The sequence below is a fragment of the Hyperoodon ampullatus genome (assembly GCF_949752795.1).
Source record: "Hyperoodon ampullatus genome assembly, chromosome: 17".
NCBI classification, from domain to species: domain Eukaryota; kingdom Metazoa; phylum Chordata; class Mammalia; order Artiodactyla; family Ziphiidae; genus Hyperoodon; species Hyperoodon ampullatus.
In genome coordinates, this window is record NC_136930.1 from 12282342 (window position 1) to 12295521 (window position 13180).

Below are 13180 nucleotides of genomic sequence, written 5' to 3' on the forward strand. Positions count from 1 at the left end.
AAAAAAAAATTTAAAGATTTATGTCTTGTTCCTTTCTTTCACAAGTATATTTCACTTTTTAGAAATCAACATGAACTTCTCAGATTAAGGGCCCTATTTAGTATAAATAGGTTCCAATGTACTTTTTTCCTAGTTATGCTACACAAAAATCCTAAACACTAATAAAAAGTTTTGGTGCATTACCAAATTAAAGCATTGCTTCAAGCTTACTTTTTCTGTAACCATCGAAAACTCTTTTTTAAAAAAATACATACAAAGAGGCTTTTAGAATACTTGTACCTCTTGGTAGCTTACCCATTTATTCTAAATACATATTTTTATATAATGAAAAGCTGAAAAACACATTTAAGCTTAAATTGAAAACTGTATTTTTCTGATCAATATACTGTGCCACATTTCTGATCACTATCTAGAAGTTTAATGATCAGATTTCACAAATACAATTTTTCTCCCAGGTTTTTTAAGCCCCAGAGACCAAGGAGATTGAACCCAGGCAACTTTTCAAATGCAGAACACATTTAAATGCTCTAGCCTTGGTTCTTTTCTTTATTTATTCCAAATTGTACTCAGTCACATTTACACCGCATAGTAAACTTAACTGCTCTTGATTTCTACCTTAAAAATTTTGTGGTTTTAAGTGTCAAGTGATTCAAGGACCTAAAACTCTAACAAGGAATATTTAATTTTAGGTAAGTAGGAATCACAAAAAATACTGCCATCTTTGAAATAAAACTGGAACCAATAATACCATTAATACACAGTCATGTTTCCAAGATGCCTTTGTCTCTGAAACTAAGAATATGTATGTGCAGCAAATGCAGTATTACAAAACAAACAAACAAAACAAAACAAAAAAACCTTAGATAAATCAAGTTAGAAACAGTGGGAGTAAGACTTTGAATAACAGCTATAGGAAAATATGGAGTGGGCCAGGTATTCCCTCTTCACGTTGAGGCCTTCCAAGGCTTATCCACTACTGCTACTTCCTTAGTCTACCTCACATTTATCACCCTTTTTGCTCAGTTCCAATAGAAACTAAAACCTGCAGCTTATCATTCTCCAACACATGAGTTTTCTTATAAGTATGTTTTATCTTTGTATCCACAGCATCTAACAAAATGCCTCATTAGTACGTGCTCAAAATAATTAACGGATTTATTCATGCACTCATCTAAACATTAAGTATCTACTATGAATAGGGCATTAATCAATGAAAAGATGATCAAATGATTGTCTGATAACACAATAAAGTATACTTCTGACAGGCAAAAGAAGCTGGAAATTACAGGTCTGCAGTTTTTTGTGGGGTAGTTTCAAATTACGATTCAAGCTTAAAGAACATTTCCTGGATCATCATCTTAGCAAGGCCACAAAATATAAAGAGAAGCAAAGACAAAAAGGAAATTATATAACTACAAAAGATCATTAATTTTGGCAAAAAAAATCATTCAAGATAGAAAACCATATATTCTGGAAAAAGAACAGTTTCTAGGGGTGGAAAATTTGATCTCTTTCAGAATTCAATTCCAATATTTAATGACTGGTGGTCGAGAAGGTTTTCTTTACGTTGAAACAAAATTTCCTAATATTTCTGACTGAAGCCCACTACGCAGGAGGATAATTTACATTGTTCGTCACAATAATCTTTTGTAATATTAAAGGTCTGATTTGGGAAAACTACACATCTGAGGCTTTTAAGGTCACCAACATTTTTTAATCATGGGAAAAATGGCTTTCAGTACTAGCACCAAATTCTAAAGTTATTTTCTCCTTAAAGTAGGTCTTCATCAATCCAGAATGATAGGTCAAAACTGTCATTCCCCTCCCCATAAGGAAAATAAGAAACTGAAAAAATTTCAGATAGATTCGTATAAAATATATAGGCTATAATCAAGTTTATATTGTAATTCGAACAACCTTAATCCTTTTTCTGTAGCGTTTGTATTTTCAAAATATTTCTGACTCTCAGGATTTGGGCCTAAAAAGATAAGAGTTTCAGGCTTCTGGGCCTAAAAGATGTTTCTCACTGAATCAGTACAATGTGACAAAACTGTAGAAAGTATAACAAATGTGGTTTCCCGAAACTTATAAAGTTTTTATTGTAACGGTCTCCAGTCTTCCTTCTCAGTTGACACTTAGACACTGAAATGCTCTAGAGTTTTAAAAATGAATTTCCCCTATTTCAATATCCCTTCCTCAAAGTCACTCAGGCCTCTCCAAGCTGACTTTCTCCAGAAAGTTCTCCTAAAACGGACACGCTATGTAATACATGATGCTGCAGCATCAGAGGAGCAAGGCTCTTTAATAACTCCCAGGCTCAACCTCAAGCAGGAAGTACTTGCACAGGAATCATTCAAACAGAAAGATATATGACAATTTATGACTTAAAAAACGGCACTTACCTACCGTTTAAACTGATATAATTAATGGAAGCAGACGAGTGACTCCTATGTTAAAGTACTTCCTGCTCCCCATGGGAGAAAGTTATCATCTTAGGGCATTTTTTCAAACCTTAATGAATACGTTATTATCTTTCATTATGACTTTTAAGATTTATTTCTCTTAGGTTTTATTACCTTTCAAGTAGTAGCTTTCAGAAGCCTAGCATGAGGCTACATGTAAAGGGCTACATTAGTACCAATGTTACTTACAATATTAAAATAATAATTCATTTAATCATTCAATACTTGATGAGTACCTACTATGCACCAGGCACAATTCTATAATGCTGCTGGTGTGCTTTTGGAAGATAGTGTAAGGTATCTACTCTAGCAATTTTGAAACTCACTGTTTTTTAGTACATGTTTTAAAAAGTAAAATAACCCCCCACAATATTTTTTTAAAGGTCCTAAAAGACAAAAACAAAAGAAAACCCAAAGACTATTTTACAGTAAGGCTCAAGATTAAAAAGCTGCATTTGTCAGGCAGAACAGCTGAGGACTTACTTTGGATCTGGCGGTCCATCCGACAGTGGTTTCATTGACAGTTTGCACAATGACCTGAATACTAGAAAGGCATCCTTTTGTAAAATGTGGGAAAACTTAGCACCAGGTGAAGGTCCTGAAGAATTTCCAGATTCCTAAACAAGTGAACACACCACGTAAATAAAGGCATCTGCCAGTGCAAATCATTTCAGCCTTCTATATATTTTATTCGATTCAGTTATATGTGGGGTTCTACTGGAAGGAATACTAGATAAGGAATTTGCCATACTGTTTTTCTTTATTGTGACATGCCACTCCCACCCCCAACAATAAATACCTTAAAAAATGCATTCTTTTAAAATATGCCACCATACTCTTAAAATGTACCCATTTATATTATTACTAACAAAACCTAGCACATCACGCTGTGACAAGATACCTCATCCATGGCCTAAACTACGCTTTCCACTACCTGTCACTGGGTGTTTTATGTTTTTGTCCTATTTTATTTTTTATCTACTCTGTGCAGATAGACATAAGACAATGGAGACTGTTAAGGGAACATTTAGAAGTTATTAACTGATAAAGGTCAGCAAGGCCAGGAAAACTTACCCCTATGTATGGGGCAATGATTTAGGGTAGGACTCCCTTATCTAAAAAGATAAGGAAAAAATACACAAAATACAGGGTCGGAAGGATGAGGTGGACCCTATCACCACCACAGTATGGATTTTATTGTACCCTGAGCAAAGGTAAGACGAACTTCTCGAGATCTCCAGAAGCTCTTTCTCCTCCTAGTATACTAGAATTATCCTATAAATATGTGATAGGGATGTTCTTTTTAAATGTAATTTCAATGGGGGAGGAGGAAAGATGTGAACACATATGAGACACACCTTAGAGTTGGAAATACAGCTATCAATATTGTAAGGGAATAAACTGCTCTGATTTATATCAATGGAAAAAAAAAAACCAAACTTTTTATTTCCTCAAACTGAAATCAGCCAGCATTAGCAACTGGATATATTCACCACAAGGAGTTGGTAGCAGCCTATCAATTTGTAAGATTAAGAGGATTTCTCCTCTATTTCTACCTGAGTATCATTGGAAGAGACAGACAATCTGTCATCAGGTAAGGACGGTGTATATGCAACAGAAATTGGTGTTCCTGGAATTCCATTTGCTTGAATATTTTCACTGTCACTACCATCCTCTACGGTTCCAATGTTGCCATCTGCACTTGCATTTATGGTAGTCCTTTCTCCCATATCTAAAATGGTAAGAAGAAAAACCATGCAAACATATTTAACTTAACTGAAGTGCACTGAAAAAGCATAGACTATTTAAAATGAAACAGTGGCAGAAAAGCAATGTGAAGTAAGATGTATTGGCACCATTTAAAGGTTAGCATACTTACTAGTAAGTATGCATTTGGAATATATCCAAACATGATCCTTAAGTAGCTCTGGCAATGGAACACACTCCGCTGATGAAAGGCTAACAGAATGTGCTAAAACAGAAGCTTACTTTTAGCCTATATTAGCATTTACTAAACTGAGTCCTAATGAATGCTAATGCCTTAAGATATTAAAATAAATTCTTTAAAAAAAATCCCATTTTCAAATAAGTTTGGGAAATGATGGAAAATAGGTATCTTTATCATAGCCTTTAATTTGCTAATACGCATTGAGTTCTCCAAGGGGGATATACAATACGCAGTGTTTCCAAAATTTATTTTACCACGAGATCCCAACCCTCTTTTTAGAATACCTACTAATACCTCTAATAACATATATTCTTTGGAACACAACTATGGAAATAACGGCTGTGAATATTCTTCAGTATGTCACTCTGAGTAATCTTACTTGTGATTAATATACGTAGAAATAAATGACTTCTAGTAGGACAAACATAGACAATGCAAACAATACCAAGTTTCAGAACTACTCTAGGTGTAATGTATGTTACTTTAAAAAAGAAAACTTCATAGCAGCACTATTTACAGTAGCCAAGATATGGAAACAATCTAAATGTCAATAGACAGATGAATGGATAAAGAAGATGTGATTGATATACACATATAAAAACACAATGGAATACTACTCAGTCATAACAAAAAATGAAATTTGAAGCAACATGGATGGACCTAGAGATTATCATACTAAATGAAGTAAGTCAGAAAGAGAAAGAAAAATGCCACATGATATCACTTGTATATGGAATCTAAAACATGACACAAACGAACTTATCTACGAAACAGAAACAGACTCACAGACATAGAGAACAAACTATGGTTGTCAAGGAGATGGGGGAATGGGGGAGGAAGGGATTGGGAGTTTGGGATTAGCAGATGCAAACTATTATATACAGGATGGATAAACAACAAGGTCCTACTGTAAAGCACAGGGAACTATATTCAATATCCTGTAATAAACCATACTGGAAAAGAATATGAACTAAAAAAAGAAAAAGGAACACATACATGTCTGCGGCCATAACTCAGTAGCTATCTGGCAGGAAACTGCTCCTTTCATGCTGCCAAGTAAAAGAAATTACAGGCTAGCATGAGGGAAATACAATGTACTAGAAGGAGCACAGATTTTGGAATATGAAAGACCCCTGCTGTTTCAATCATGTCTCTACCACTTAACTGGAGAAGTTATTTCACCTTCTTCATAAGCAACAAAGATAATAATGTCTATGAGGAATCACCAAAACACACACACGTGCACAGTACATAAAGAACACAATTGGTTCTCAATAAGGGGTAGTAGCTCTTATTAATTTTGCTGATAACTGATAACATGTGCCCAATTTTTTAACTGATTTGAGTAATGAAAGGAGTGTACCTGGTAATACGCTAATGTGTGACACACTAAATACTAGTACAGTTCTATATATATGTAAAGAATGCTTATATATATGTAAAGAACTCTCTGGAAGAAGTCACAAAAATGTAATAATGGTTATCAGAAACTGATGACTGTTCCCCAAAGCACTTACTCCCAACCTTTTTCTCTGTACCCAATTACATCTCTTTCCACTGCGCCTCCTCCACCTTCCCTTAATAAACAACTTCCGCCTTCTACTTAAGCTACGCAGACAATTTAACATAGGCTTCCTTACTCTTCCTCACCCACCATAAAGTTCCTTAACACCAACAATCATCTTTTTCTTCCCTCTCATTTCAGGGAAAAAATATTCCTTCACATTTCTAAGGTGAATCATTCATTCACCCTCAAATCTATCTCTTCTTGCCTTCGGTAGTGTCCTTCTCCCCTGGATATTTTCTTGAAACATTACATTTTCAATTTGTGCACAAGACTGGATCTTCCCCAATACTCAACCAACACACTCACATCTTTTCACTATCAAGACGTAACCTTCTTTCAACTTCTGCCACACACCAGCTACTGTCCATTTTTCTTTTCTAAATCAAATTTCTAAAGAAATAATTAATATTCATTGATAATACTTTCCTTCTTAGGAAATTTCTCAAATGAATTGAAAACATTCTCTTATTTTCAGGCTTTGAAGCCAGACATCTTTGGGTTGGAGTCTTCACTTTACCACTTCTTACAGGTTAGCTTAATCTCTCAGTGCCTCAATTTTCTCATTTGTAAAAAAAAAAGGGAATCGTAACAGAACCTAAACATCCCAGAGTCTGGGGAGGATTAAGTGAGTCAACACAAGTAAAGCACATAAAATCATTGGGGATACAAAGAAAGTACTTAACAGTTAGATATCATTATTCTCTATGTTTTTTTCCTCTAATTCTCTCTCTAATTGTCCCCTAAACGTTAAGTGCAGACTTCTGTTTACAAGGTGGTGAGTTGAGCCCACTAATTTACCTTCTTCTTTCACAAATCCCACTGAAATTACTAGGGAAAAAATATAAACAAGAGAAATAGTCTTTAGTAGCACTGGAAAACTAAGGAGGATATAATCAATAGACCAAAATCTTGAAGGAATTTCTAAAAATTAAGGTAAGTTCATGGGAATTCCCTGGCGGTCCAGTGGTTAGGACTCGGTGCTTTCACTGCCATGGCCTGGGTTCAATCCCTGGTTGGAGAACTAAGATCCCATAAGCCACGCAGCACAAACAACAACAACAACAACAACAAAAGGTTCGGATGGAGGAAGAAGGGAAAAGCCAATAATGTTCAAATGCCTGTGACTGAACACATGCAAAGGAGAGAGCTACCTGAGAAGTGGTTGAATTGTACCATGTGGGTTCCAATATACTCCAAAGCCTAGACAGAATGCCAAGGGTTACGGCGTAGGAGGGAAGAGAGCTTGGGAAACCAGGCCAATGTCTACCAACACAGCTGTCAGCAGCCACGATCATCTAGAATGTATCTGAGCTCAGCCTGTTAATTAAAGTGGAGGATTTGCTTGGTAGATGTCTTAACCTAAGAAGTAGGGTAGGAGGAGAGACAGCAGTATCCCAGCTGAGGGGGAACAGACAATGCTGCAATACACACTGAACAAGCTAGTACAGCAGTGAAATCTAAAGTTCTAGGCTTCCACTCTAACCACCTGTTTCTGCTTAACTAATGCTAAATAAAGCCCTAACTGAATGAAGGCAACCTAAGATTTCCTGGCAAAGGCTGGGAGAACGGGAACAAACCAAGTTTGAAGAACGCGCCCCCCACTCCTGACCCCGAGGCTAGAATATATAAAATGCTGAAACAGCAATTATCCGAAGCTTCACATGGCTTCAGTGTGTGCTTACAACACAGCCCAAGGATCACCAGGATCCCCCCTCTGCTCAAGGGAGGCATCTGCTTCTTTTAGTTAAGTTCTCAGCTGGGAAATAAGGTCTGCCTTTGGACGGCAGTCACCTGGCAGACTCTGGAGAGGAAAGCCTCATGAGAAATGGAAAAGCAGTGCACAGAATACTGAGAAAGCTCTTTATATACTGATCAAATCTGGTCTTTCTATTCTTTAAACAGACAGAAATGTAAAGTCTACACTCAAAAGTAAGGACAAAGGTCAGCAATCTGAGCAAATGGTTTCCCGGTGAAACATTTTACAGCTGGAACAATTTTAATTAGTACTCCCAGAGATGTGTGAAAGAACACTGCATCAATAAATAAGCGCAAAGCGCTATGAGAAAAGGGAGCTCAAGAAAAAATAGGGGTTCTTGGAGACAAAAACAAAATTATGGAAAGAAAAAACATACACTGGGAAAAGCAGTAGAATGGACACTAATGAATAAAGTATTGGAAAGCCCCTTGTAACATTTTCTCTGAATGTAGAATCATAAGACAAAATGATGGACATTAGGAAAGATTGTCAGAGCAATAAGGGATATGATGAAAAATACTCAACAACTGTATAGTGTGCGATGTGGAAGGGAAGAATGGATAGAAAGAGGAGAATTAATAGCTAAAAACGTAATAGAAAAATCGCTAGAATGATAAGTTATGAAAAGAATTCAACAGCTAGCCCTGATTTAAAAAACAAAAGTAAAATCACACCCAGGCACACACACAAAAAGATAAAAAGTATTTTTTAATAAACTAGAAATACAGAAAACTTACTAAACATGATAAAGAGTATCGTCCAAAACACAAAAGCAATCATCAGACTTACGGGTGAAATATAGCAATAATGTTAAAAACAAATGAGGATTCTTGCCACCATTAACCCTACTCAACATTTTCTTGAGGTTCAAACTAATGTTATATAACAAAACTGAGAGAACAAAAATGAAGTGTAAATATTATAAAGGAAGAAACAAAGATAAAATATCATTACTCACCTAGAAAACCCAAGATAACCAAATGAAAAACATTTAGAGACAATTACTAAATAAACTTACTTTTTGAACTGAATGAACTGGTTCTAAACTTTGTGTATACATTTAATGAAGTGTATAAAAAACTGATGGGGAGGGACTTGCACTATAAAGATCAACATATACAATAAAGTTAAAATATTTTAAACAATTCAACACTGGATAAGAATAAACAGCTCAATGTGACTGTACAGAAAACTCCAACAGAACCATTTTGGATAAAAGTGGGATTTCAAATTAATTAGGAAAGGAAGTATTATTCTAGGTTATAACTAGCTATCCAAATCTCATACCAAATAGAAAAACAAATTTCAGATGAATTAAAAATTTAAATTAAAAAAATGAAAACAAAAGTATTAGAAAAACATGGTAGAATATTTTTATAATCTTAGGGTTGTAAAATCCATTCTAAGCAAGACAAAAACAGAATCACAAAGAAAAAGGCTTTATTTGTTAAATTTTTTAGGTATGATCAAATATCTGCTGAGAACAGTAACAACAGAAGCAAAGGTAAACAAAACAAAACAAAACAAAGACTGACTGGGGAAAAAATATTTACAATACAATGAACAAGGGCTAATTTCTTAAGATGAAGAAATCTTGAATTAAGGAACAAAAACCCATCAAGAGGAAGGGGATATGGAGATATATGTATACATACAGCTGATTCACTTTGTTGTACAACAGAAACTAACACAACACTGTAAAGCAATTATACTCCAATAAAGATGAAAAACAAAAAAAAGAACAAAAACCCAAAGAGCTGAATGGAAAAATGGGCAAAAGATAGGAATAGGCAATTCAGAAAAGTATAAATAGCCCATAGACACTCAGCTGCACCACATGAAATTGCCAGTATTTGATCTACAAAAATAATGACTGCTTCCTATGTTTTTACCATGCAAATAATCAAAGAAACATAAATTAAAACAGTAAGATATAGTCCATCTATTAAAGTGATGTTAAACAAAACATCACTGTATATAAATTTTAAATGTTCATACATCTTGGTCAAGTATTCCTTACCCTAAAGAAAAGTGCAAAATGATATCTATAATATGAATGCTCCATGAGAGCCATGCAAAGCAAAAACTAGTAAATAACCTAAATGCTAGTATTAATAGGAGATTATTTAAATAAATTATGGACCACCAATATAATTAAGTACAATATGACATGAAAGGAAAACTATAATTTAGTATGTGACAACAGCAGATTATAAAACAGTAAGTACAGTATGTTCCCATTTATATTTAAATATATGAATGCAGACATGCATGAAAAATGTTATAAAAAAACTTTTTAAAGAGCAAAAAACATATCAAGGTCAGAAGACTTGGGCAAATAAGGAACTGAGAGAAAATATTTGTAAAATACATCACAGAATCCTAATACATAAAGGATTCTTTGAAATTATGGGGGAAAAAGGATAAAAACCTGACAGAATGAACAGAAGACATGAATAGATGACTCCCTAAAAAAGATATACAATGGCCCTCAAACACAACAAGATATTTAATTTCACTCAAGGAGAAATGCAAATTAAAACCAAAGTAAGATACAATTCTCACCTGTCAGGTTGGCAAAAATTCAAAACCTTAAACTCCACTGGCAGCTTGGAGAAAAAGGCACTCTTGTGTGTTGCAAGTAAGAGTGCAAAACAATACAACACCTACGAAGAGAAATTCAGCAAAAGCTAACATACCTTCACATTCATTTACCACTTGACCTAGTAATATTACCTCTTTGAATTTGCCCAGAGGACCAATCTCCACAAATACGAATACAGATATACATGGTTATTCACTGCAGCTTTATCTGTAATAGCAAAATACTGGAAACCACCGAAGTTCCTGTCAGCAGGGGACTGGCTGAATAAACATATACCCACATAATAGAGTATTATGCAGAGAGCCAAAAGAAAAAAAGAATAAGAGAAACCTCTGTCAACTGAAATAGAGGGATTTCTAGTATATATTAGGTGAAAAAAGGGGAAGACACAGAGATATACAGTGTTCTATCAAAAAGAAAGAGAAATAATCATAAGTATTTGCTTACTTCTCTGGGGAAACACACACACACATTATAAAACCAGGGGTCCCCAACACCCACCCCCAACACCCCAGGCCACACGGCACGAGGTTGAGTGGTGGGTGAACGAGCGAAGCTTCATCTGTGTTTACAGCCGCTCCCCATCGCTCCTGCTACTGCCTGAGCTCCGCCTCCTTTCAGATCAGCAGCGGCATTAGATTCTCAGAGGAGCACGAACCCTACTGTGAACTGCGCGTGTGAGGGATCTAGGTTGTACGCTCCTGATGAGAATCTAATGCCTGATGATCTGACATGGAGCTGAGGCGGTGATGCTAGTGCTGGGGAGCGGCTGCAAATACAGATTATCATTAGCAGAGAGGTTTGACTGTACAGAGACCATAATTAACTAATTGCTTACAAACTCATATCAAAACCCTATCAGTGAGTGGCAAGTGAGACCAAGCTCAGGGCTCCCACTGATTCTGCATTATGGTGAGTTGTATAATTATTTCATTATATATTACAACGTAATAATAATAGAAATAGGACTTCCCTGGTGGTACAGTGGTTGCGAATCTGCCTGCCAATGCAAGGGACACAGGTTCGAGCCCTGGTCCGGGAAGATCCCACATGCCGCGGAGCAACTACACCCGTGTACCACAACTACTGAGCCCATGTGCCACACCTACTGAAGCCTGCGCACCTAAAGCCTGTGCTCTGCAACAAGAGAAGCCACCTCAATGAGAAGCCCGCGCACCGCAACGAAGAGTAGCCCCCGCTCGCCTCAACTAGAGAAAGCCCGTGTGTAGCAACGAAGACCCAATGCAGCAATCAATAAAATAATAATAATAATAATAGAAATAAAATGTGCAATAAATGTAATGTGCTTGAATCATCTGAAACCATCCCCCTGCCCCGGTCCGTGGAAAAATTGTCTTCTACGAAACCAGTCCCTGGTGCCAAAAAGGTTGGGGACCGCTGTTATAAAGTACAAGCTTATGAAAGTAGTTACCTATAAGGCAGGTCAGCAAGGGAAGAAATGGAAGGAAGAGTTCTCTGAGTAAATATTTTATATAATTTTTACTTTGAATCATGTAAATGTTCTTCAATTTAAAAAGTTAAATCAATAAAATAGTTAATACAAGTAACTTCTGAACACAGTACTCTCTTCATCCTTAGTAAAATATATTCTAAGGACAAATATGATTGCAAAGAAATCTGAACTTTAATTAATCAGCTTGTTCTTGGTAATGGCACACTGTTTCTGCAAATTTAGGTTTTCACTGTGGAAAAAGAAACACAAGTATGAAATGCAGGAAGATGAAGAGAAACCTTGTGGTGCTGGATGTGAACTGGAACTAATAAGATGATCTTGTGATTGTGTATCTCCTGTTTCTGTCCACTGGAAAAGACTAAGAGTAATAACTGGAAAAGACTAAAAGTAATAACACCCCAGTAGCAACGAGCATACCTAGTACCTAGGCCTTGGTCTCTAAACACAATTGCCCACTAAAAAGAATAAGGACTCCTAAGAACTTGTTGATTCCAGGGCTGGGACAAGGGAAAGCTGAAGGTGAACCTACAACATCTTACTGTTCCAGAAAACAAGGAAATGCTCAAAGACTAATGCAATCACATCAAAAGGACACAGGGGCTGGCTTGACGGGATTCCCACTGGCCAGATCAGGAACAAAACATGATGACGGTGAAGGATTATAACACACTGAGTACAGGGAGGTGTTCTTCTCCATATAAAAATGTTAATTAGGGCTTCCCTGGTGGCGCAGTGGTTCAGAGTCTGCCTGCCAATGCAGGGGACATGGGTTCGAGCCCTGGTCTGGGAGGATCCCACATGCCGTGGAGCGGCTGGGCCTGTGAGCCACAGCTACTGAGCCTGCGCGTCTGGAGCTTGTGCTCTGCAACAAGAGAGGCCATAATAGTGAGGGGCCCACGCACCGCGATGAAGAGTGGTCCCCACTTGCCACAACTAGGGGAAGCCCTTAAAAAAAAAAAAAAAAGAAAAAAAAATGTTAATTAATATTAGAATTACGAAATCACTATATGGCAATCCATGTAATATCTAAGGATCATCAAGGGATTTTAAAACCAGTAAGTGAAGGGATCTTGATATGATCTCAAAGTATCACTCACAGATTACTTATTAATTATAAAGGGGAAAATGTTCCCTTACAATGAAGAGAGCTGGTGGTCATCTTTAACCAGGTGATCAAACATTATCACCAACAGGGGGTAACTTAATTATGCACCAACTTATATGATGTAATAAGAAATACCAACATTACCTACGCAGTATTTTTGCCAAATATGTTTACTCTAAATCAAAATAAGGAAACCATCAGATCAATTCAAACTGTGCAACATTCTACAAGACAATATTATACTCTTAAAAGTAAAAGTAAAT

The 13180-nt window shown here is 36.3% G+C and overlaps 1 protein-coding gene across 5 annotated transcripts in view; it reads right to left on the minus strand.

Moving 5' to 3' along the window:
- The window catches only part of ARFGEF1 (ARF guanine nucleotide exchange factor 1), a gene marked incomplete at both ends in the record, with an annotated part of 133656 nt that overhangs the window by 56564 nt on the left and 63912 nt on the right, over nt 1–13180 (minus strand). For all 5 annotated transcript variants that reach the window (XM_079722429.1, XM_079722431.1, XM_079722428.1 and 2 more), the window contains 2 exons: nt 2946–3079; nt 4019–4194. In XM_079722429.1, the coding sequence (XP_079578555.1) occupies nt 2946–3079; nt 4019–4194 (310 nt within the window). The remainder of the gene's footprint in view (nt 1–2945; nt 3080–4018; nt 4195–13180) is intronic.